Source organism: Gossypium arboreum, chromosome 11, assembly GCF_025698485.1.
Source record: "Gossypium arboreum isolate Shixiya-1 chromosome 11, ASM2569848v2, whole genome shotgun sequence".
In the NCBI taxonomy this organism is placed as follows: domain Eukaryota; kingdom Viridiplantae; phylum Streptophyta; class Magnoliopsida; order Malvales; family Malvaceae; genus Gossypium; species Gossypium arboreum.
In genome coordinates, this window is record NC_069080.1 from 21,758,090 (window position 1) to 21,786,025 (window position 27,936).

General features: G+C 31.9%; 1 protein-coding gene across 1 annotated transcript; it reads left to right on the forward strand.

The window, feature by feature from the left end:
• Window positions 1-13,426: 13,426 nt before the first annotated feature.
• On the forward strand, window positions 13,427-16,806 carry LOC108470780 (E3 ubiquitin-protein ligase SINA-like 10). Its single transcript, XM_017772230.2, has 2 exons — window positions 13,427-13,888; window positions 16,027-16,806. Exons 1-2 carry the CDS (start codon window positions 13,544-13,546, stop codon window positions 16,714-16,716), a joined length of 1,035 nt encoding a protein of 344 aa, XP_017627719.1. The 5' UTR covers window positions 13,427-13,543; the 3' UTR covers window positions 16,717-16,806.
• The last annotated feature ends 11,130 nt before the right edge of the window (window positions 16,807-27,936 follow it).

A 27,936-nucleotide genomic window follows, 5' to 3' on the forward strand; every position in this document is an offset into this window, starting at 1 on the left:
TTTAATATACTTGAGTGTCCTCTTAGCTGCCTTGAAATGTGTTGTATCACAACAATGCATGAATCTTGATAACAGACCAACAGCATGCATAAGGCCAGGTCTAGTTGCTGTTAAGTAAAGCAAACAACCAACTAAGCTTTTGTACTCCTTCTCATCAATTTTTTCTTGACCTCCAAAACTGGTCAGCTTCTCTCATTGAGCCAATGGAGTGCTTATTGCTTTGCAATTTGTCATGCAAAACTTGTTTAAGATCTTCAAGGCAAAGGCCTGTTGACTGATGAAAATACCTTGATCAGACTGGCTCATTTCCATACCAAGGAAGTATGTCATGATTCCCAAGTCTGTCATGTCAAGCACCTCTTGCATTTGGGTCTTGAAATCATTGATCAAATCATTTTTGCTTCTAGTAACCGGTAGATCATCCACATAAATTGAAACAATTAGTAAGGTTTCATATTCAGACTTATTCACATAGAGTGTTGGCTCACTCAGAATTTTCTCAAACTCGAGCTTAGACAGGTATGCATCAACCCTATCATACCAGGCTCTAGGTGCTTGCTTCAAACCATATAGAGGCTTCTTCAATCTATAGACGTTGTCTTTTTCTCCTTGGATCTCAAACCTTTCTGGTTGCTCAATAAAAATTTCCTCCTTAAGAAAGCCATTAAGAAATACTGATTTGACATCTAACTGATGAACCTTCCAATGTTTCTGTGTAGCTAAGGCAAACAGCAGCTTGATTGTATCAAGTCTTGCTACTGGTGCAAAAGTCTCCATAAAATCAGTGCCATATTGCTGACTATAGCCCTTTACCACAAGCCTTGCCTTGTGCTTGTTCAGAGAGCCATCAGCATTATATTTGGTTCTAAAAACCCATTTGACACCAATTACCTTCTTCTGATCTGGCCTATCAACCAAATCCTATGGCTCATTTTTGTTAATCATATCAATCTCAACTTCCATAGCATTTCTCCAGCTCTTGTTTCTCACAGCTTCTTCAAAGCTCGAGGGCTTAACTATTGCTACATTACATCTATAATAGATGTCTGCAATGGTTCTGATGCCTCTCACAGGAGGGTCATCAATGTCTGCATTTCCAGGTTCACTCTCAGCTGGCTCTAAGCTGATATCAAACTGACTTATATCTGAACCATCCCAACTCCAAACCTTTTCTTCATCAAATCTGATGTCCTTATTTACCAAAATCTTCCTTGTTGAGGGATCATAAACTTTATAGCCCTTCTTGGTACTGCTATAACCAAAAAATATGCCAGAAGCAGACTTTTTTCAAGCTTGGTTCTTCTTTCAGCTGGAATGAGAACATAACACACACATCCAAACACTTTCAGATGAGAAACAGATGGTTTGACTCCATACCAGGCTTTAAAGAGTGTTTTGTCCTTCACAGCTCGAGTTGGTAGCTTGTTGAGTAAATACACTGAGGTATTGACTGCTTCAGCCAAAAATTGCTTAGTGCTTACTTTGGAACAGCAAGCATTTGGCCATGTTCAACACTGTTTTATTCTTTCTTTCACATACTCCATTTTGTTGAGGAGTATAGACATTTGTGAGTTGATGACGAATACCAGATGCCTCACACAATTTCTGAAATCTTTTAGACAAATACTCACTGCCATTGTCAGTTCTCAAGGCTTTGATCTTGCAATCTGACTAGTTCTCTATTAGTGCCTTAAATCTGCTAAAGGCATCAAACACCTCATACTTCTGTTTTAAGAAGTAAACCCAGCAAAATCTGGTCAGATCATCTATAAACAGCACAAAGTACTTGCTGTCATTCAAAGAAGATGACTTCATAGGTCCACAAACATCAGAGTGCACAAGCTCAAGTCTTTCTCGAGCTCTCTATGCCTGGTTTACTGGAAAAGGCAATCTGGCTTGTTTACCAAGTTGACAAACTTCACACACAGTGTCTTTTACTTCAACTCGTGACATATCATCCACCATATTCATTTTATACACTAGATCAAGTGTTTTATAGTTAACATGGCCTAATCTCCTATGCCAAAGGCCACCATTGTCAACAAGGCTAGTGTAAGCCTTCTTTTCAAGTTGATTCATGTTAAGCATGAAACACTTATTAGTCATTGTTACTGAGATCAACTCATGACCATATGTGTCCTTAACAACACAAGCACCATTCTCAAAAATCAGTGAATACCCTTTTTCAACTAATTGACCAAAACGTAATAAATTCTGGTCAATGTCAGGTACAAAAAGCACATCTGAAATGACTTTGTTACCTGAACCAGTGTTGATCACCATATTGCCTTTGCCTTTGGCTTCAATCATGCTCCCATTGCCAATTCTAATCTTAGAAATAAAGGTTCTATCAAGGTCCTTGAATAGATTTTCATCAGCTGCCATATGGTATGTGCAGCCACTATCCACTAGCCACTCACACTTGACTTTGCTTGAGGATGCAAAACAGGATGCTATGAAACACATGCTTCTCCTCAGCTTGAGTGTGTTCAGCAGCTTGAGCTTGCACATGCTGCTGACCTTGAGCTTTCCCTTTGTTCTTGTAGACTTTCTCAATATGGCCAAGCTGTTTGCAGCTTCTACACTGGATATCTGGTCTATACCAGCAATATTTCTCCAAATGTGTGGTCTTCTTGCAGTGGATACATGGTGGATACCTCCTCTTGCCTGAATCTCTTCTTGGTTTCTCCCTCTTTTCAAACTAAGGCTTCTTTCCTTTTTGGTTTGAATTTGAGCTTTCTTTGGTCTTAGCTTGGAAGTCTCCTTTAGGATGCTCTTCTTATCTGTTGGGCCTTCTCTGCTCAAGTGCATAAAGAGAGTTCACCAATTTAGACAAAAAAATGGTTGTTAAATCCCTTGATTCATTGAATGATGAGATTTTAGACTCAAATCTCTCAGGGAGTGTGGTGATAACCTTTTCAACAATCCTGCTATCACTGAAATCTTTACCAAGTAGCTTTATGCTATTGACAGTGGCCATTATCCTGCCTGAGTATTGCTTGATACTTTCTGATTCTTTCATCTTTAGGTTTTCAAAGTCTCTCCTCAAGTTGATTAGCTGTTGCTGCCTAGTCTTGTCAAATCCAATGAACTCCTCCTTCAGCCTCTTTCATGCTTCCTTGGGTGTGTTGCAGGCCATGATTCGAGTGAAGATTACATCAGACACTCCATTCTGCAAGCGAGCCAAGGCTTTTTGCTTATTTGTACTCTCTTCAGCATGCTGCTTTATTTGAGCAATCGTGGGATTAGCCCTCAATGGAGGTGGTTCGAAATCATTCTCAACTACACTCCACAAGTCTTGTGCTTGAAGGTATGTCTTCAATTTTTCTGCCCAAATGTGGTAGTTCTCACCAGCAAACACTGGAGGTGGAGGTGTTGTGAAGCTCATCCTGCTGAAACAAACTCAACAGCTTCAAAATCTTACTTCTCGTGCTTTTGTTTTGTCTAGTGAAACAACCAAAAACAGAGGCCCTCAAAGATGACAAGCTCTGATTACCATTTTTTGGAACATTGGCAGCAACAATACATAATACAAGCTTAAGTTTTCTTTGAAACTAAAATGAAAACAAGTAAAAGCAAAGAAAAGAGTTTGAAAAACACAAAAGATGATCGGATAACATCCTTGCTTTTATTAATAAATTTCAAAATATATGAGAGTTACATATGAATTTGATAGTTACCTAATAATGTAACTGCTCCCACTAATATGAAACAAATACAATCTTTGAATCATATGCAAAAGAAAGTTGTCATAACAGCTATTACATCAAGTAGAAATCAAGAAAATCTAATCCTACTAACTTTGTGAATAAATTATAAAGTAACTAAACTAAGTTACATAGGAACAAAATGATCAAAATGAACTCAGCAAGCTACTATACTTAGTTCAGCTCCAATGTTGGTCTGCCTGGTGTGCTGCTGCTATTGTGGCTGCTGGTTACATGTTGCATTACAGGCCAATGCTTAACAAATATTTCCTAAAGATTCAGGCATGAAAAAGGACGAGTTGATTGGACTACGGATGGCAAATGGATTTATTCGTTCTTGAGGGTCGTTGGATTTGCATGACACGGGTTGAGAAATATTCTCTGAATTTACTTGAAGGACTTTTTTCCAAAAGATCAAAGAGGATATTGATGAAACTGTTACATGTAAAATGCATGATTTAATTTGTGACGTTGCAACATCAATTATTGTTACATGATTAAACTCGATGAAAGGTCGAAAATACCGTAAACAGCTCGTCACTTGTTTGTTCATAAAAGTAGTCCATTAACAAACACTATGGACTAATCCAAATTGCACAATTGCATTCTTTGATCTTTGGCATTAAGTTCATCTTTCGCGGTTACCTCTCTAGTCCTTCTCATTTCTTCAATAAACAAAAGTATCTGAAGGTTTGGGTTGGTTACTCTCTTAGCAATACTGCATGAGGTATTTACACATTTGTAATTATAGCTTGAAAGATCTACCTGAATCAATAGGCTCCCTTCATAACTTGCAGACACTAATTCTACAAATGTGTTATAAACTTAAAATGTTACCAAAATGTATGAAGCACTTGAAAAACCTTAGGTACTTGGACCTCAGAAAGTGTGATGTACTGGCATTTATGCCTGTTGGATTGGGACAATTGTCTTGCCTGCGCAATCTTAGCAAGTTCGTTGTGGAGAAGGACAATGATTGCGGCATTGATGAGCTGAAAGAGTTGGCCCTAGAGGGGTAATTAAGCACCGTAGGACTTGGGAACGTGAAGAGTTCAACCGAAGCTAAAAATTCCAATTTGATAAAGAAGCAAAATTTAAGATCATTAAGCTTATATTAGCAAGTAAAGAGATGAAAAACCTCATTGTCAACATGGGAATGATGAAGGGATTCTTGATGTTCTCCAACCTCATTCTAGCTTGAAGAAGTTACACCTAAATGATTACCAAGGTTTTAGGTTCTCATCACTAATGTGATTTCCATTACAAATGGACAAATATTCTTATCCACCGATCTATTCAATGCTGGAATCAGACTTGCTATTAATGTGGGGATTTACATTTCCAGAGTAGGATCGGCGGCTCAAATTAAAGCTATGAAACAAGTCACTAGTAAATCAAAATTGGAATTGGCCCAATTCGCCGAATTAGAAGCTTTTACACAATTTGCTTCTGATCTCGATAAAACTACTTAGAATCAATTGGCATGAGGTCAACGATTACGTGAGTTACTTAAACAATCCCAATCAGCTCCTTTTAAGGTGGCAGAACAGATAAGTACTATTTATACCGGAACGAACGGTTATCTTGATTTCTACCAAGCTTTGTTGAAATCTCACTAGAATATTGTCAAAGATGCGATCAACTTCCACCTCTAGGGAAATTACGCTTCCTTGGAGTGCTTACTATTAAGAGAATGGATGCTTTGAAGCATATTGGCAGTAGCTTCTATGGATATGCGGAAAGTTTTTTTCCATCACTCGAGGTTCTCGAAATACGTAGGGCACCACGTTTGGAGGAATAGACAACAGTGAATGGTGGAGAACATTTTCCTCTCTTAAGTTCATCAACTATATGTGATAGTCTTAGTTGACTAAGATGCCAATTCTTCAATCTCTGAAAAGGCTAGAAATTGGAGGAATTAATGTTACTTTACTCAAATCATTGATGATGACTGTCACTATTCTTACGTCTCTCAAGATTTGGGAACTCTATGAGTTGACAGATTTACTAGATGGATTATTGTAGAATCAGAAGCACCTTGACAGCTTGACAATATTGTCAACTACTCTAAAGTCTTCATGTGATCTGCCAAATAATCTATCCACCCTTACACACTTGTGTTTCCAATGTTGGGAGCAAGACTACAAGACCTCAACTCTTTAGACACTTTGAAGTCAATGTGACAGCCTTTTATCCCTTCTAGTAAATGGGTTGCAAGGCTTACATTCCTCATCTTCGTAAAGGATTCAACATTTTAAGAAATTAATCTCTTTATTTTAGGGGTCGCGATATCTAACTCCACTCAAAGACTTGCTTATCAATGAATGTCCAAAGTTAACTTCATTGCCAGAAAGTGTCCAACATCTCTCTTCTCTTCGATCTCTGGGTATTTGGAATTGTGGTAGAGTAATTCCTCTCTCAAATGAGATACAACAACTCACCTTACTTTCAAAATTGGAGATTAAGCATTGTCCTAATTTGATTTCGTTGTCTCGAGGGGTACAGAGCCTCACGACTGTGAAAAGGCTGAGGATCGAAAGATACCCACATTTAAAAAGGCGATATAAGAAAGCGAGGGAGAGGATTGGCCCAACGTAGCCCATATTCTATAACAACCCGAAAGTCAGTGGTGTCGAAAAATGCAGTTTTAGGATCCCGTCTCCGTAAATTGAGCCCGTAAATATTAAATTAAAATATTTATAGAGTTAGTATAAAAGAATATTAAAGTTTGATCATTCACTTTTGTCTATTAATTGCTAAATTAAGATAAAATGACTAAATTATAAAAAGTCGTATTGCTATAAGTTTTAATTAGCCAAAGATTTAGGGACTTAAATTAAAATTAACCAAATGTTCCAAATGGTAATTAAACCAATTTGTATTAATTAATATTTAATTATACTATATAAGACAAAATAAAGAAAAATATGATATATTTTCTTCATCTTCTTCACTTGGTCGAAGGTTTGAAAGAAAGAAAACCCTTGAAGCTTTTGATATTCGACCCTTCCATAGGTGTGTTCAGTTAAGTCATTTTCTTATAATTTTTATGTTTTTGAGGTCATGGGAGCTTGATTTAGTTAGCTTGTGTACCAATTTGCAAAATTGTTAAAGTTTTTGAAAGTTTTCATTGTTGAGTATTGAATGATTTAGGTATCAAATTGTTAGAAATTAAGCTTAATATGTGAAAATGACTAAATTGTAAACCTTAATAGTTAATTTCGTATATTAGGGACCAAATTGAAAAAAAACTGTTAAGAATTATTGGTAGGGATAAAAAATAGAGGCTCTGAATATGTGAAAATCCCTAATGAGTTTTGGTGAAATTGGATTTTAATTCAAGGCTCTGAATTGGAAGTTATGTTTGTTTCAATTTTAAGAATTAAATTGAATAATTTGTAAAAATGTGTGAGATTTAGTATTTAATTATAATTTTGTTGGAATTTGGTACTGTATTATTATTAAGCTATTATTATTAGCTAAAGACGATGCAAGACCATCAAGAGAGGAAGGAAAAACAAGAGTCAACGACAAGTGACGTGAGCTTTTGGTTTGTATCTCTATGACTCAAGACTAATCTAGTTATTACTTATTCATGACATATTGCATTAAATAGTATTGAGGTGGGTTATTAATGATTACTGAGATGAAATGCTATGGTTGATATTGAATATCGAGACATGAACTAAATTGAATAGAATAAAAAGTTGTATGACTTAAATGATATAGGAAATTGTTACGAAATTGAGCTGAATTATGTTACATTATATGATGAATTGATGTTGAATTGAACCATGTGATGAAATTGGAAATTGGTTGCTCTATTAAATGTACCAGTCTATACTTTGGTTTATCCAATGGCGTGTGTTAGTATAACTGCTTCGATTTATCCAATGATGCACTATGTGTGTCAATATAACTGTTTAGATTTATCTGATGATGCATTATGTGTGTCAGTATTCATCCTTCGATTTATTCGATGATGCACTATGCGCCGATATAACTACTTTGGTTTATCTGATGATGCACTATGTGTGCCAATATATTTCCTTCAATTTATCCGATGATGCAATGCTGTGCTAGTTTGAGATGCAAATTGACTAATCCAAATGTCCGTCTTGAAAATTCGAGTTAGGTTAATAGCATTATATAAATGTGATTTGGCTATAGGGTAGATTATGTAACAACCTATTTTTCACTGGTACCAGAAACGGTAGTTTCGAAACCTCATTTTCTAATAATTAGGTCCGTAAATATTATTATTGTCGAGACCATTTTTAAATCGAGTTTTGGAAAATGGGAATCGACTTTAAAAAATGAAAACAGGAGTCGCCACCAATCTTTTTTAGGTGAGATTGGATCACCTCTAAAACATTTTGTTTTAAAATCATTAGTTTTGGTCTACGAAATCAGAAGATGGGTTCGGGAGCCGGTTACGTACAAGGAAGGATTAGCACCCTCGTAATGCCCAAAAATTGGTACCTAATTGATTAACAAGTGTCTTTAATGTCAGAAATTTAAAATTTTAAGATGTAATCCTCTTTAAAATATTTTGATTTTTGTAAATTGGAGTTCACTCGTATCAAAGTATTGACACTAAGTTAGCTTTTTAGAAATCCCTATCTCGAAACAACAAAACACTACATCCAGTAAGTTAGGACATATTACTTTGCAATTCCAAGACAGTTGCTCACATTTTGAAAACCGTCAAAAACTTAGAAGGGTACTTGATTATTCGAACTTAGCGAGAAAAGTCGCAACCCAATAAGTTAGGGCACTACTTTCTCGAAATTTCCAAACACTAAGCATTGCCTTTATATTTTTTGAAAACTTTAGAGCCTTGTTTTTTTAAAATGATGCGTGGGGAATTGTATTGTGTTATAAATCATACATAATAACATATTATTGTAATAGGTAAATAATACATGCATTTAAACAAAATGATGGCAATAATATAAAAATCGTGCATTAGATACATACATATAAAATAATATATATATATATATATATATATATATATATATAGCAAATATTAACAATATGCATACAAAGATATATATAGCATGTATTGAGAATGAATAAACAAAAGCATACAAACATACAAAGTAATAATTAAATAATGCATGATATACAAAAAGTAATAATTAAATAATGCATGACATACAAAAAGAGTAATATAATATCAATGTACATGTTCATGAAATGTAATATTAAATAATAAATATAAAATAACATATAACACATGATATATGCAATATAAAAAATGAAATGAATTATTGTTAATAAAATATACATATAGCACAAATAAAGACATAATATTTAGTAATAATTTTAAAATAGTATTTGCTATACAATATATAAAACATAATAACAAAATATTTATAAAAGAATAATAATTATATAAAATATATGGGATTCTAAAAAATATATAAAATAAAAGCATGTAAAAGAATTTATAAAATAACACATAATATAAAAATATCATTTTAAAGTAAAATAATACATAATAAATAATTAATTAATAATTTAATATGTGTATAATATGAGTTAAAAATATAATTTAATTTACAAAATTTTAAAATTTTAAAAATATAATGAATAATATAAACATAAATAATATAATAGATAATATGTGATATACATAACATATATAAAAATAATAATAAGAAATATAGAATAAAAATAAAAATATAATAAATGTTATAACATTTAAATATATATAGAAAATAAGAAATATAATATATATAATATAAAATAATGAAAGTATATATGTAAAATGATATATATAAATAATTAATAAATATATAATACAAGTAAAAATATAATAATAATATAAAAAATAATGATGTAAAATAATAATAATAATTTGTGAAGAATAATAGATAATAAATATTATTAATATATAATAAAATAATCTTACAATATATAATATAAAAAGCAAGGTTAAAAATAAAAGCAAATAACAATATATGAAATATATATATATATATATATATATATATAATAATAATAATAATAAATATATAGGGCTAAATTTAAAGTTCAAGCAAAATTACTAGGCAAATTCAAAAGAAATAAAACTGAATTTAGGTCCCAATTAAAATGCGCGTAAAATAGAAGGGACTCATTGGTCAAATTGCCCTATTCCCAAAACGGCGCCGTTTCCCAGAATGTGATTTAATAACCGTTGGGACTAAATTGAAACAATTGTAAAGATATTAGGGCTAAATTAAAAATAAGATAAAACGTAATTATAAATTAAAAGAGGTGGAAGGACCGATTGGGTAATTAACCCAATTCTAAAAAACACGCCGATCCTCCCCGGGTAATCGGGTCAACTCGCGGATCCTATGACTTAATACGATACCGTTTTGAGCTTATTACGTTAAGCAGAAACGACGTCGTTTCAAAGAGGCTATATAAGCCAATTTCGCAGCTTAAAAAAAATCATTTTAACACCAGCCTAAAAAAAAAATCCTGAAATGCTCTACAGAAGGGAGGAGAGAGGTCCCCGGCCCTGGCTTCCGGCCACGGTGCAGTGCTTGCACACGCGCCTCACGCTCCATCATACAAGGTGGTCTGAAGGCTTAAAAACCTTCATCCTTCCACAGGTAACCTCTTTCCCCTTAGATCCTTACTTGTATATGCTAGAACAGTTCATATATGTTCAAAATAAAGCACGAGATATGCGATTAAATCACCTTTTGAAAGACTGTTGGTATTTTTTGAATGAATGTCTGTGAGTATATTTCTTTCTTCCAAAAAAAAAAAAAAGAAAGGTCCTTTTACACTGTTTTGATTCTGGCTTTTATAGCCACTACTGTTATTACATAAACTGGGAAAGAAATCGAAGATTTCTTTCCATTTCTTGTCTGTTGTATCTACCATATCTTTGATTGTGATTGGCTGAAATCCTTTTATTTTAGTTTCCTTTTTTTGTTTTTTCGTATCTGCTGTGTTTCCTTTTCTTGCAGGTGACTTGCGAAGATTTCGGTGGCTGGGCTTGCTGTCATGGATTTGAATCTCGACAGATACCCATATGACCACGAAAGAGTTTCTTTTGCCGAGATCTCGAGGTCAACGGAGGTACCAAGGTCGGAGATGAGGCCTGAGATCACGGTGCTGGACAGTTGTGAGAGGGACAAGCTACTGGACAACACATTGATGGTGTGTCAGTGTGCATTGATGGCCTCGATTTGGGGAGTTGAACAGATGCTCCCCGAGGCTTCCAGAAGCTACTGCAGCGTTGTAGTCTTCAGGAAACCCTAGAGTTTCCTGTTTCCCTAAAGTCACTTGGGCTTTTGGGCCGTTTTTAATTTGGGTTTGGTTTATTGGTATTCTGTTTGGGTCAAGGGTGTAAATGGGTCTACTTTTGCTGTAACGGGTCTGAACTATTTGGGCTTGTGTTTGGGCCCTTGTAAGGACTTTATATGGACTGTTAAATAAATAAACATTTATTCATTTATTTATTTCATTTGGTTTTATTTAAGCCTGGTCAAATTTGGGCTATTACAATTATTTAATATTTATGAGTCTTTTATGGTATTATATTGAATTTTGGTCTAGTAATTTTATTGAACGGATAGTTAACTAAAGTATAAGTGTAACGATCCTAAAGTTAGTGATGTCAAAAAATGAGGAATTAGGACCTTGTTTTCTTAAACTGAGCTTGTAAATATTTTTATTAAATATTTATGGAGTTATTATACAGGTGAACTAAATTTTGGATAAGTAATTTTTCCGAATTAGTGACTAATTAATGTACAAGGACTAAATTATAAAAATAGTAAAAGTTAATCACTAAAAACTTTTAATTGCGAAAGGACTAAAATGGCAATTAAACTAAAGATTAAGGTGGCAATTAGTCCACTTTGGCACATTAGTGGACGGTTTGTTAATGAATGGATAGAATAATATTATAATTTATAATTAAACATAAAATGGAAATGTTGTCATCCATGTAATTTACCGAAACTATCAAAAGAAATGAAGAAACTTTAAAGGTTCCGCCTAGTAAGCTTAATTTGGTTAGTTTTTTTTGTAAATTTTATATTTTTAACGTCATAGAATCTCGATTTAATTAATTTATGTTTGATTTTTAAAATTTTTAAAGTTTTTAAAATTTATTATTGATGAATGCTTGAAGTTTTTGGTGTTAATTTGTTGGATATCAAGTTTAGAAATGAAAAAAGGACTAGTTTGTAAAGTTAAATTACTAGTTTTTTAACATAGGGACTCAAGTATAAATATTTTAAAATTGATATAAAATTTTTATAATTATAGATAATAAAGAGCTCTAGAAAGATGAAATTGAGATTGATTTCCAAATACTTTTCAATTTTTGAGGGATATAATTGGAAATGACACAAATTGAAAATAATTTATTTTTGTTAATCTTATATTTTAAGGAGTATTTAATTTTAATTTTAAAAGGGATAAATTTGATTTAATTGGTGCATGTCATCCTATCTAAAAGGATAATTGATTTATCATGTCCTTAAATATTTTATATAATTACATTTTAGTCCGGTATTGTTAATAACAACGACGATACTTGAAATATTTTTATAAAACCAGCAAATGATTGGCCCATTATAAAGAGTAGTGCCGCCAATGATAATAACGACACCGGGATTCACTCTTTCAAAATGGATCATTTTCATACATAATTTTACAAGTGAATTATTTTTGTAAATAATTAATTTATTTGGGTTATATCTGAAAAAAGCCAAGTTTTAACTTTTGGCTTTCTTTGTGAGTCGTCACTCATCCTTCTCATGCCAGTGCCACTCTCTTCTCCACTTATCTTTTTATTTTATTTTCTTCTCATATTTTTATTATGCTTTTCGGCATAATAGCCTCAAGATCTGTCTTTCTCATTGTTCAACCTTAGGCCAGAATGAGAGGAAGTATGGGTCTTGTTGCTCCATGGTTCATACCATGGCTTTGTTGTTATCCCTTTGGTCTTTGACAAGGCTTTTGGGTTTGCTAGATTTTTGTTTGGCTTCTCTTTTAAGCGAAGATCTCCTGCTTTCATGAGGATATGTGACGCCCTTGAATTATTGTCGATTGATTTCTTGATAGTGGCTGAAGTGATTGCATCGAATATGTTCTTTAATGACTATCATAATCGTTATATTGGTCAATTCGTAATGCTTAAAAGAAAACTTAACTTTGTAATGCACTTATATGATACATAAAAATAATAAGATAAAATATTATAGATATTCTGATAATTTATGTTATAAAAATTATAATAATTCTAAGAATTTAGTAATATATAATAGATACAAAATTTACAAAGAATATTAACAAAAATATTCTAATAAATGATCTTAAAACACACACTAGTTTGAGGAAGTACTGTTTGTTGAATATACCCTTAATTCTAATTTCATTGTCATTTAGATGGGTAATAAAACATAAGAAAGTTTATAAATTTGAATTGCTAAAAAATTAAAAATTTAAAAAATTAAAACGTATCTAAATGTAATAATGGTACAAAAATTCTTTATATTAATTTAACCTTTTAAAATATAAATTTTCTGAAAATTTTAAAATTCTTAAATAATAGAATAAATTCTCATTAAACTATATCGAAAGTTAATATTTAAATAAAAATGGTTACAAAATTTAATAAACCTAATTAATAAAACATTTAATTATAGTGTAATGAAGTTTAAAACTCCAAAATAATCATTCAAATGGAAATCTTAACAATTTCTAGGTGTATTCGAATTTTATTCAAAAAAATAAAAAAATAAAAAAAGGGGAAAAGACTAATAAACGTAAAATAAAAAGAAAGTACAGGGCGAAAGAGAAAAAAATAAAAGAGAATGGCAAAGTTCTCTGTGGGGATCGACGAAGACGGAGAAGGGCCAAGCAATCGAGTCCCAAAGCGTCAAAGGGCGGAGCGTGTTCTTGATATCGAAGGCTCTGGTCAAGAAGAATCCGAGCAAGAGGAAGAAGACGAAGAATCTGAAGGCGAAGAAGCATCCGAAGGAGAAGAAGAAGCTTCCGAAGAATCTGAAAGAGAAGAAGAATTGGAGGAAAGTGGAGCTGAGCAAGGAGCAATGAGCCCTCAGACTTCTCGAGATGGATCCATTTCTATCACGTTAACTGACCCTGAAGTTCTTGATTGTTCTATCTGTTATGAGGCCTTGACTATCCCTGTTTATCAGGTTGGTGTTTAATTATCGGTTATCAGGTGATTTTGGATATGGGTTTCTTTTTATTTAGTCAAAAAAAGGTTCAATTTTCGTTTAATTTCTTTCTTTTACGCTGAAAAGATTGGATTTCTGGAGTGGGTTTTAATTTTTGGATTAAAAGGCTTCAGATTTTTGCATCAATTTTTTTTTCAGTTTTTTCCCTTTAATTTGCACCTGTGCTTCTTTTTCTTGTAGGTGAAAAGCTGAAATGCTTGTAAATTTGTTTAATGTCTTGGTTTTGGTTTCAAATAGATGTTCTAAATTATTTTTCGTTGTGTTTTGTTTTTTTAAACTTGTCCTCTCTTAGATATCTCCATTAGCACTAGATATTGATGCAAAACTTTGAAGATTGATTTGAGGAATATGATTGGAGAGAACTTACTTAGAATTGAACTTCTATTTATTAGTTGGTATTGTTGATTTGTTCCTTCTTTTATGAAGTTAAGGTTCTTTGATTTAGCAAATCTGCTTAAATTCTAGAAATGGATACTAGAATCGAAGTTTATGGTCTGTTCTTATTTAATAGACTGCTGAAAGGAACTATATGGTTGCTGAAGAGGCATTAAGTGATTGTTAGCTTTAGTGACAGAGGATAGTATTTAGAAGATATAATAATGAGAATGATGTGCATTTTGCATATTTCTTGTTCCCTATAAGAGTTTGTCCGGGGAGGGAATAAGTGAAATCGTTGTTCTGAGAATTGCTGCATTGTAATTTCTGCTTAAATTCTATAAATGCATACTAGGCTTGACGTTTATGGTCTGTTCTTATTTAAAGGACTGCTGAAGGGAAGGAGATGGCTTATGAAAAAGCATACAAGTGATTATTAGTTTCAATGGCTGAGGCTGATTTGTAAATTTATAGATATAATCATGAGAATTATGTAGAATTTGCATATTTCTTGTTCCCTATAAGAGTTTGTCGGGGGAATTAAGTGAAATCGTTATTCTGAGAATTGCTGCATTGTAATTTCTGCTTAAATTCTATAAATGCATACTAGGCTTGACGTTTATGGTCTATTCTTATTTAATGGACTGCTGAAGGGAAGGAGATGGCTTATGAAAAAGCATACAAGTGATTGTTAGTTTCAATGGCTGAGGATGATTTGTAAATTTATAGATATAATCATGAGAATTATGTAGAATTTGCATATCTCTTGTTCGCTATTTGAATTTGTAAGGGAAAATAACCGTTTCGAAATGCATTGTAGGTTTTCTATGTAATTGAAGGGTTTTTGGTGGGTCATATCCCTATACTCTTTTGAAATACATGTCAGACACGAGTACCTAAAGAAAACTAAAATGAAGAGTTAGAGCATTATAGTGATATTTAGTAGGCTGGTAACCTTTTTCAAATGGTGAGATCTTGGTTGCATCTCTAGGTATAAGCAATAATGGAAGAATAGGTTATTCCTATTTCTCTTTAACCGTGTAATTAACACATTCTGGCTCCTGCAAGAGTGTTTTCCTAGAAGCGTTGCCAATATTTGAACAAGTAGTAGAAAGAGGAAGGATGACCCCTTTGAGATTCTATACTCTTAAGGTGATGGGGAACTATGTTGTTTTGACTCTTTATGTTTATTGAAGCACCCACGTTTTTGGATGTAGGTATGGGGATATGACCCTCTGAGGACTCTCCATATATATGGAAAAACTAAGAAGTCCTAGTAACATAGATGGGGAAGCTATTTGTGAGTTTTAATGTGCTGTTCATACTTGGACATATACATATTAACTTCAAGACCTCTTTTACTTGTCGCCATGTACCAGTTCAGTCTGGAATTTGTGAGAATAAATAAAAAACCACGAGTTTTATAATGCATAATACTTAGCTTCTTGTGGGGATCCCTTGAATGGCCAATCTTTGATGTTCAGCAAAAGATCTGTCGTGGTTTAGTATGAAAATTTTGTACTTCTTTCATCCTTTTGAACTTGAGTTGTTTTGGTGTGTGGATTTGGCATTGTCTGATCAAAGGATATCATTGACAGCACACATGAAATTAATAGAATTGAAATATCAAATAAGTCCCATATTTTTGCAATGATATTATTCATTCTTTCATATATTAAATGCATCCTGATCAATCTGTATGTTTGTGATTGGCAATTCAGTGTGAGAATGGGCATATAGCTTGCTCTACCTGTTGCATCAAAATGAGGAATAGATGTCCATCCTGTATGACTCCAATTGGCTATAGTCGCTGCAGGGCGATTGAGAAGGTATTGGAATCTGTCAAAGTGACATGCCAAAACACAAAGTACGGGTGCAAAGAAGCATTCAGTTATAGCATGAAGCAGAAACATGGAAAGGCATGCCTTTTCACTCCATGTTCATGCCCCCTTCCTGATTGCGACTTTGAGGGTTCATCAGAGGAGTTAAGTGCACACTTTGGCAATGTACACAAGTATTCTGCAACATGTTTCCGTTATGATCGTCCAGCATCCATTACCTTAGGAGTTTCTGAGAAGTTCCTTATTCTTCGAGAGGAGAGAGATGGTTCTTTGTTCATTCTTCACAACAAGGTTGAGAATTTGGGGAATGTAGTTACTTTGAGCCGGATTGGGCCCTCAACGGAGAGAGGTTCCTTCTATGAACTAACTGTGAAAGCTCCATCTGATGGAAGTAATCTTAGATTACAGTCCTTCACAAAGAGCACTCCGAAACGAGTTGATAGCCCACAGTCATTAGGGTTTCTCCTGGTTCCAAGTCAGTTCTCATGCATTTCACGGCAGATCAAGATGGACCTCTGCCTGGGGCGTTCTGATCGGTTTTCCTGCTACCAGAGACCTGGTGGTGCATAATTATTGTAAATCTTGGTGCATAAGCTAATGAACTTCAGTTGTAGCATTTGTTATTTAAGTCATGCAAGTTTTTTTCTTTAATCTATCAAATCAGTCTTTAAATACACCAAGGGAAAAGGGCATATGAACATCGTCTGCAATCATCTTTTACATTAATTAAGGGTAATATATATGCATTAATTGAAAACAAAATATTTCTATAAACTGTTTACAGGTTAATACATTTATAGATATTAATCTATTTATCAATAATTAAATAACTTTTTAAAATATGTTTCTTTTATTTTTTTTCTCTGTTTTAGTTATAACATAGCAGATGTATATTATATTATTGTAATTGACATCAATAAGTGTTGGATGTAATAGTAAAATACATTAAATTTTTAAATATAGAATGTGAGTTTGAAAATGATATTATTTGAAAGGATAACTGTAAACTTTAAATACAGATAAAAAAAATTTATTTTTAAACTATAAAATAAACATAAAAAGTATTATTGTAATTGGACTTGCAAAAACGTTTTATTTCGGATTGTATTTATGGTGGTGTTGTAGACGTAAAAGATACTTGTCATGATCGTTGCCCTCACAGCAGTGCCGAGCTTGTTTCATTTTAAATAATTTATTGCAAAATGTAATTTATGGCTGCTACATAGTAAAACTACGCTCGAAATATCTCAGTATTAAGAGTTTGATTGTGTTTAACTTTTAATTAAAAATATGAATAAATTAATCTTTACTAAAATATTATGTGTAAATCATATTGACTTGATATTTTATCGAGTCATTAAATATTTTAAAAATAAATAAGAACCTAAAAATTAAATAAATTTTTAATAATCATTTGAAAAAGTTGTCTAAGTTCATCATCATGGAAAATTTATCTAGCTTTTAAATAATTATAAAAAAATATTTGAAATTATTGAAATTATAAAATTTAATAAAAATATTTAAAATTACAATAAATATTTGAAATTAATTATCATCATCAATTTACAACTTGTTTAAAGATTTAAAATTGTTATGATGAATTACTATAAATATTAAAAATTAAAATAACAAAAAGTAGAAAAATTATGTAAAATTTAATGGAAGGAAAATATATTGTTTGCCTGGCATATTGTGTATTGTTTAAGTGGATGAATATGAGAAAATATGTTACAGATTTGGATAAAGGGAATATGGTCAATGACACGAAATCTAAATACCCTTCATTGACAAAAGAAAAGTTATAAATTCTCTTATTTTGAATTTATGGTTTGGTTTGAGTTATTTTAACTTTGGTTATTTATTTTAAATTAAGATTAATTTTAATTTTTAATAATTTTTATAATTCTTAATAATTTTAAATAAAATTTTAATATTTTATAATTATTTGAAAAGCACATCCAAGATGAACTTGGATAAATGGTTCTCTAAGTTTTGTCCATGTTATTTTGATGTGGTTTTTAAATAATTATTAAAATTATTTATTTATTAGGATTTTTATTTTCTTAAATATTTGTTGAGGTACATGTGACACATCATGTGTCACTGCCTACTTGCTCCACCATCCATATAATTACTTAATGGTAAAAATAGATGGAATTTTTAACGGAAGAATCAAATTGCTCTTTGATATAACATATATAATTAATTTTTTTCATTTTTTGTATAAAGAAGACAAAATGTAATCCAACTTCTAGTATAACGGTCTCCATGGTACTTTTACCTATCTTAAGGCCTTTCTACAGGACATATATTCACCTTTTTATATTATAGGATAATAGATAAATTTTAATTTTGATCCTCTTCATTTTTAAGATTATAGATCAATGACCAAATTTCAATTTTAGTTCCTATATTATGCTTAAATTTGAGGTTTAATCTCTATATTTTAATTTTGATATAATTTAATATCTTAATTTTTATAATATCATTAGTAAATCTAAGTACTTTATTCGATTAAAATGCTAATGTGAATATTAAGATTTGTTAAATTCGAGTCCATTACAATATCATTTTGTGTCATTTATATGTCTACCAAGAGAATTTTTTTTTTTTTAGTTTCAGAATCTCACACTAACGAATGTAACTAACAAACTTTAACGAGATTAACAATTGAACTTGAATTTTTAAATTTGAAAAACAAAATGACTAAATTCCTAAAAGTAGAAGTATGGAACTATATTCCAAATATACAAAAAGTTTAAAAACTTGAAACATATTATAACCTTTAATTTTTTTACTCCATAGATTTAACTAAAAAAAAAAAACCCGAACACAAAGCATGGGTTGGAAACCACGTATGATAGCAGTATCTATATATTGTAACAGCTTGTTTTCAAGTGGTGTAAAAAATAGTAGTTTCGGGATCACAAATTTAACGAGTGAGTCCGTAAATATTAATAATAATATTTACGAGTCAGATATATAATTATAATAAATTTTTACTTGATAAATTTTTTTATTTGAATGATTAGTTAAGTCCAAGTGGTTTATCTCTAAAAACAAGTAGTTTTGAAAAATGAGGTTTCGGGACCTCATTTCTATAAACCGAGCCCGTAAATATTTTTATTAAATATTTATGGAGTAATTATATAGGTGTACTAAAATTGGATTAGGTATTTTAATATTTATATAGTTAATTAAGTAAAAGGACTACATCGTAAAAGCTATAAAAGTTAATAACTATTAATCTAAAAGGATTAATTGAGTGCAAAATTATAATTAAATGGATCCTTATGGAAATTTAGCCATAGTCAAGATAGTGGACGGTAGATATATGCATTTTAGACCAAAATTATGTTGAATTAATGGCATTTTGGTAATTAAATAAAAAATAAGCTAAGATAAAATATTAAAACAACTATCATCTTTTTTATTTCTTCATGGAGAAACCGAAAACTCTATAGCTAAACTTGAGAGCTTTCTGTCAAGTCTTTTTGGTGTGGATGGTATGTATTTTCTCATTCGTTTTTAATGATTTTTATATTTTTGAAATCGTTGCAATTAGGTCTAGTTAATATATATCTCTGTTTTCAAAACTGTTAAAGTTTTTTTTTTAAATTATTATTGATGATTTTTGATTGTTCATGATGTTAAATGGAAGATTTTGAAGTTTGGAAATATTTTAGGACTATTTTGTTAAGTGACTTTGTATATTAAGGACTAAATTGAAAGTAAGTAAATTTTGATATGATGTTCTTGAGAAATTTCAAAATTTTGAGGGCTATAAAGAGATGGCTAAAAATTCATCAATTTGGGTTTTTGAGTTAATTTTGAAAATAAGCCTGTTTTGATATTAGGGACTAACTTAAATAAATTTAAAAGTGCAAGGCAACTGTGTAAAAATGTCATCTAAGAAGTTATATGCTTTAAATTAAATTGTTTTAAAATAATTGGGGCTGATAATTGAAAAAAATATCGTATAGATCAAGAACCAGTAGAAAATCGTGGAAAAGGGAATGTTACTGAATAGTCCCTAAATTTTACTATCTCTATAGTTTAGCCCTAGTAAGTTCATACGATCTAATTAGGTATGATTTATAATATTATATTGATTTATGAGTTGCGGTATGTTAAAAAATATATAGATGTAATTGAATTATGATAAATTGGTTCAAGGTGAGAAAATGAACTGAATTATAAATTGTTATACGGTAATGTGTATTGAGCCAAGATGAACATAGGATAGGATACAATTGGCATGCCAATAGGTTATATTGTTCGTTGTACGGGTTTGACTTGAGATGAGATGATGATTTCTGATTTACTCATGTTCACTGAATATATCGGATGTCCAGCATTTGTTGCAGACTATCTTAATATATTACAGTGTTTTTAGCGTGTTACCAGGGGCGGATATAAAACATTCGGGCTTGGCACTTGGTGCTGAGGTGTGTTCTGTAAGGATGTTAGCCTACGGGCTAGACACTTGGTGCTAATGCGTGTTCTCGGTTGGTTTGGCTCGTATGAGCTTTCTAGAGTGTTTTTGGATGGATAACCGCATATCTATATCTATTTATACCGTTCATCGGGCTTAATTTTTATTGGTTAATTGACTTAATTATGATATGTAACTGTTATTTGCTTATATTTTCTTGTGATAATTGACTTAATTATGATATGTAACTGTTATTTGCTTATATTTTCTTGTGATAATTGACTTAATTATGATATGTAACTGTTATTTGCTTATATTTTCTTATGAAAGACTGGCGCATGTGTTCATGATTTCCGATATTATATTGTGACTTGATAATGGTTGATACTGTATAAATGATGTGATTAAATGACTCGTATTTACGAAACTCACCTATTGAATGGTTGTGATTGACAGAGTTAATGTTAGCCATTGTTTTTGTTATTTATAAAACTGTGATTATACGGTAAGTTATAATGTTTCAACCTGATAACTTACTAAGCTCGTAAAAGCTTACTCGTTTCATTTTCCTGTTTCTTTGTAGATAACATTTTGTGGAATTAGGTGATTGGATCAACGCAAATATTACACTATCCAGATTCTTTTTGATAGATTTTGAAAACATTTAATTTTAGGATATGTGGCATGTAATAAGAGTATCTTGTATATGTTTTTAATATTTATTACAAGTGGTATGTTTTCTATTTGTGTGATGAATATATACTTTAGTTAATAATGTACTAGTTCATGGTTTGGTATGAAAATTCAAATATGGTGTGGAACTTCTCATGTAATAGGTGAAATTTGTATATGTTTTGATTGTGTATTATATGTCGTATTGGTTAGATTGATAAAGTGATGCTTATGTATAGAACTAGTTTATATGTGATCATGTTTTTTAGCTTGGTAGGTCTATAGTATTGATATGTTATTTAGTCACTTGATTAAACTCTTCACTGATGTTGGATTTGTGGAACAAATGAATGTGGTTGGATGAGTAAAGAAATGGCGGCATTATTTGACATGAGTTAATGTTTGATTTTGAGATTAAATGTGAAGTAATTGATTCATGCTTGTGTCATGAATGTATATGCTTTGTTTGAATTTGTTTGGTATATGAATTAAGGTGCCAAATGAAGGCATATTGGTTAGGCTTAGGATGATTGAATTTGACGTGTTTTAGGTGTCTTTGCAAGTGTTTATATGCATGTGGAAAATGGTGTGAAACCTTGTTTTTGTATGCAGGATTTTTCACACGGCATTAGTGAGTTATACGACTTAGCGACACGGCTGTTTGACCCTGATATATAGGGAATCAGTGAGTTATACGGGCTATAGGCACGGGCATGTGGAATACTCAGACGACCGTTTGCCCTCTATTTTCAAAAAAATTTAAAGTTTTTTATATTTTCCTGTTTTGTTTCAAATTAGTCCCGAAAACTCAATTTAAGGCTTGTAAATGTACGTATGCAATGAATAATACTTAGCCTAAATTTTTGTATGAATTATATTAAATTTTGATTTAAACTTGCATGTTTTGTATTTGATTATTTGTTGTAGCATCCTATCACCCTAATCCGGTGACAGAGACGAGTGAAAGGGTGTTACATATATAATGTGGTTGACTAAATTGGTGTCATATGTCAACTCAGCACCTACTATTGGTCAAGGGAATTACTTAAAACAAAACTTAAAGAAAAAAAGAATCTTAATATAGTGGTTCTATTGTCTTTTTAATATTTTATATGTTTAAATAAAATAACTAAAATCAAACGTCTTGCGATAGATAAGGATTTTTTCATAACTACTTTACCTCAAATTCAATTAAATTTACTGTTATACCTATACCCAGTGAGTTTGCTTCGTATCCTATCAACCTTGTTGACTAAAGCCATGATATAGAATTACCTAGTGAGCTTAAAATATCAGCCACTGTAATAGTCCGTTCCTAGTGGTGTCGAAAACAATGGTTTCAGGATCACAATTTCGACGTACGAGTTCATAAATATTACTTATTTAATATTTATGAGGTCATTATAGTGTAATATTGAAATTTGGTCCGATAATTTTGAAGTTTAGTTAGTTGATTAAAGAAAGAACCAAATTGTAAAAACTACAAAGTCAATCACTATTAGTTTAAAAGAGCTAATTGAGTGCAAAGACATAATTTAAAGGTTTTAAATGGCAATTATGCCATATTTATTTATATGGAGGGTTTGCATGCATTTTTTTTATTAAATTATTTGTAAATTAAGGCTAAAATGGTAATTATGAAAATGGTTTAAAACATAAAACAAAAACAAAACAAATTCATCATCTTTTTAAGTTGTCTTCACCATTTCTTCAACCTAACATCAAGGGAAGCCATTGCATTTAAGCTTTTTTAGTCGGTTTTTTTTATGAATTTTATGTTTTTGAGATCGTTGCACTTTAATCGATCTAGACTAAGGACTAATTTTTGATTCTGTCAAAGTTTTTAAAACTTTCCATTGATATTCTTGAAGCTTTTTAGTTGTTAGTTTTTTAGTTTGAAGCTTGATGATGAGTTTGGGACTAATTTGTAAAGTGATTTTACATAGTTTTGAGTTTAACGACTAAATTGTTAAATTGTTGAAAATGAAATGAGTTTCTCAAAAATTTTGTGACTTGATGGCTGTTTTAAGATGACAACGAATTCTGCATACTTTTTTTGGGCTTAATTATTAAAAAATAAGCTTGTTTTGATTTTAGAGACTAAATTGAATAACATGTAAAAGTTTAGGGTAATTATGAAAAATATTGATAAAGTAGTCATATGCATTAAATTGATTGTCATAAAGTGTTTGGGATTGATAATTGAAATAAACTATCGTATAGATCAAGAATCGGTAAAAAATCGTGAAAAAGAGAAAATTGTTGATTAGTCCCTGACTTTGCTATTTTTGCAGTTTAGTATTGGTAAGTTCATATGGTTTAAATTGGTATAATTTATTATATTGGTTTCTGAATTGTGAATATGTTTAATATATATATTTGAACTATTACAAATTAGCACAAGGTGAGAAAGTGAATTGAATTGTAAAATGTTATGCAATTTTATGTAATGAGCCAGATGAACATAGAATAGGATACAATTGACATGCTAATAGGTTATTTTGCATATTATACGGGATTGACTTATGATGAGATGATGATTACTTATTATTATATATTGAATATACCGAAGTCCAGTATTTGTTGCGAATTACTGAGTTAAATTATAGTGATTTTAGTGTGTTTCTAGAGGTGGATGTAAAGCCTACAAGCTTGTCACTTGGTGCCCAAGCGTGTTACTAGAGGGATGTTAACCTATGGTGTAACACCCCTTACCCGTATCTGACGCCGAGATAGGGTTCAAGGTATTACCAGACTTAAACATAAACTAACATACAATGCCAAACCATAAAATTTCATCCAAATCTAAACTTTTCAATCACATGCAAATTGTCGCTTATAAAAGCCTGCGAAGCCCAAAACATACGTTGGGAGTGGTTCGGGACTAAACAGAAAACTATCAGAACTTCTATTAAACTTAGAAATTTTTTTCATACTTTGGAGAGTCACACGCCCGTGTGGGTAGGCCGTGTAGTCACACACACCCGTGTGGCTTGGGACACACTCGTGTCCTCAGCCCATGTAACTCTCTAACTATTACTTCATCAACAAAATAAGATCACATGGCCAAGTCACACGCCCGTGTGCTTAGGCCGTGTGGTGAATTAAATTCTCGAAATTAAATGCAGACTTCATACGACCTGGGCACATGCCAATGTCCTGAGAACGTGACCTCCAAACGGCTAAGACACACGGCCGTGTCTCTGCCCATGTGTTTACTACTGGGCATTCTGTTTGCATTAATTAGGGTGCAGAGGACACACAGTTGAATCACACGCCCATGGGCAGACCGTATGTCACACACGGCCTAGACACACGCCCGTGTGTCTACCCGTGTAGACAACTTTGAGGCTATTTTCCAAGCCATTTGTCACCCTAAAATGCTCATTCACTCATACATTTTTTATGGCAAACAACATAGTATATTTACTTACTCAAAAACTTGATTAATCCATAACTTTGTAATATCAACATATCACCTATCCAAACCATCAAGTTTTCACTTAACATTCCACACCAATTTCATGTTTGTTCATCAAGGTAAACCTACTTCCAATTTACCTAATTATACCATAGCTTTGGTCATACCTATTAGTCACGATTCATTCATTTAGCACATACACCATTCATCATACATATCATTCACAAGCAACCACATCAAGCATAACACATTGCATGCATGCATAATTAATTAGGGTTACAACCCAAATAATCAATATGAACCATATCACATGGCCATATAAAAAATAAATCAAATATTACCATAAGCCAGCACATTTGACTAGACCAATATGACATATAACAAAAAGACTAAGTCCCTATACATGCCATACTCAAAATGTTGAGACTAACTACATCCAAATGTCCAGTTGACAGTGTGAATCGAGTCTCCAACGTCTGTCGATCCCCGAGCTAGCTTGGCAATACTATAATAAAATGGAAAAGAGATGGGAGTAATCATAAAACTTAGTAAGTTCACATGCAAATAAATAACAATGTAATCATATCTGTATAAATACTATTGACATAACGTAGTTTGCATATGTGTCATCATAGATTCATAGGCATAACTTAAATTTGTAGGCATAACTTACACATTTTTAATCTTACCAAAAGTTTATCACATACTGAGTTCATTCATATGAGTTCTTCATACATACTTGTACCAACTAGCAACACATTGTTATATTTCCTCATCATTGACTTAATTGTTGAATAACTCACAAGTTTACCTGTTGAACACTCGAAATACTATTGGATACACGAAAGACTTACACATGGTGCTTCAAACGTAGCCACATGCTACCTCATATCAAAATCACATATTGCTTACTTTCGAGCTAATTAAGGGCCTACTCACACAAGCTGACAGTCAGGACGTAACTACTCAGGCTACTCACACAAGCTGACAGGTACACGCAATACATGCCGGGCTACCGAGCCACTAGTAGAACGTACAAGACTAGCACCCGGATTCACATAGTCACATATACACATAATTTCATGAGCTCATAATCACGTAGTTCCTAGTGACATGTCACATTGTATCCTAAATTATTCCTAAGGTTCAAACGGGGTTTTTCTCGATATCACATAATCGTCGAACTCGTTCACAATGTCATTCTCATTAACCATAATATTGTTCATACACTTATCATAATAATAGAGAGTCATACTTAAATAAAACACTCAAACATGATATATCATTGCATTATTCACACACGAACTTACCTCGGTACAAAATATGGACAATTAATTCGATTTAGTCCAAAATCTTGTTCTTTCCCCAGTTTAGGTCTGGACTCCGTTTTTCTTGATCTATAATAGGAAATTCAGCTTATTTAATCATCACATTATTCAAATCAGTCCAAAAATTATATTTAGGAAAAAATTATGGTTTTGCCCTCAAACTTTCACATATTTACAATTAGTCCCTAGACTCGTAACATGAAATGTGTTCATTTTCTTTGTTACCTAAGCCTACCGAACTTATAACTTACTCATAGAAGCCCATATTTCTCATTAAATCATATATCTTACTACCCATTTTACAAACTTTACAAATAAGTCCTTTTTAACCATTTTCACTAGAAATCACTTGGTGAAAGATGTGTATCACACATCAAACATTCATATTCCTCTATTAAACATCAAGATACATGCATGTCACACATGATTAAACCTAGCTCAAAACATGGTTAAAAATGGATAGATCACGCTTCAAGGATTTCAAAAATGCAAAGAACATAAAAAATGGGGCTAGGGAGCACTTATAATCAAGCTTAAAAAGTTGAAAACCCTAGTTATGGAACCCTTGAAATTTTTGGCGTACAAGGAGGAAGATGGACATAATTTTGACTTGATTTTTCCCTTTTTATTCTTTTATTTACCAAAAGATAAAAATGCCCTTTAAGCCTTTCTTTCAAAATTTTCCTATGTGTGCCCATTTTTGTCCAAAATTTTAGAACTTGGTCAAATTTCTATTTAAGGACCTCTAATTAATGATCCAATGTAATTTTATGCTTGAAGATTCTAGAACACAAGTTTTACAACTTATTCAATTTAGTCCCTAAAGTCAAATCGGGCATTTTAGGCATAGAATTTCTTCATGAAAATTTCACACAAACATGCAATCATATCATGGACCATCAAATAATCATAAAATATTTATTTCTATTTTGGATTCATGGTCCCAAAACCACTGTTCTGACTAGGCCCTAAGCTGAGATGTTACATATGGGCTAGGCACTTGGGGTTCAAGCGTGTATTGGTTGGATTGGCTCGGTTGAGCATTCTAGCATATTTTTGGTGGATAACCGCATATCCATATTTGTTTATATAATTCATCAGGCTCAATTTTAATGGTTAAATGAATTAATGATGATATGTAATTGATTATAATTCCGTGTGAAAGACTTGTATATGTGTTCATCGTTTACAATATTAAATCATGACTTGATAATGGTTGATACTGTATAAATGAGATGATTAAATGACTCGTATTTACAAAACTTGCCTGTTGAATGGTTGTGGTTGACAGGGTTAATGTTAGTTATTGATTTTGTTAATTATTAAATCGTGATCATATGGTAAGTTATAACATTCCAGCTTGTGAATTTTAATGGTTAAATGGCTTAATGATGATATGTAATTGATATTTGGTTATGATTCCTTATGTATGACTTGTATATGTGTTTATGGTTTATGATATTATATCGTGACTTGATAATCGTTATGTAACACCCCAAAACTTGGCCCGGAAGTTTTGTCCGGATCTTGGTGGTTACATTGATCACCGAAGTAATCTGGAAGCAATTTTACAAAACATATTGCTAAAGTCTCATTTCAACATGGTTTATCTTGATTCCAGCTAAATTGTTCAATTATTTCCGGAATAAACAAAAAACTTCAGATTAGGACAAAAATGCTCAGAGTTATAATTTTATAGTTTCCAAAGTTGTGTCAAAATGGTACTTTACAAAAAAATTGTCCAAGGTTAAAATTTATAAAGTTCGAAATTAAACTTAAACTACGGTTCTTACAGTTCAAAATGGTTTATGAAAACAGGAATTGAAAGAAAACTTATTAACTTGCTTTTAAACGCGACTGTCCAAGACCTCCGGTATGCCGTGTCCAACTTTAAATTACGAGAGTACCTGAAAAGGAAAACTAAGGGGGTAAGC

Excerpts from the sequence above, each read along its gene's own strand:
- LOC108470780 (XM_017772230.2), top strand. The coding sequence starts at position 13,544 with ATGGCAAAGTTCTCTGTGGGGATCGACGAAGACGGAGAAGGGCCAAGC. Across the intron at positions 13,889-16,026 it reads TGACTATCCCTGTTTATCAG|TGTGAGAATGGGCATATAGC; the intron begins GTTGGTGTTTAA and ends TTGGCAATTCAG.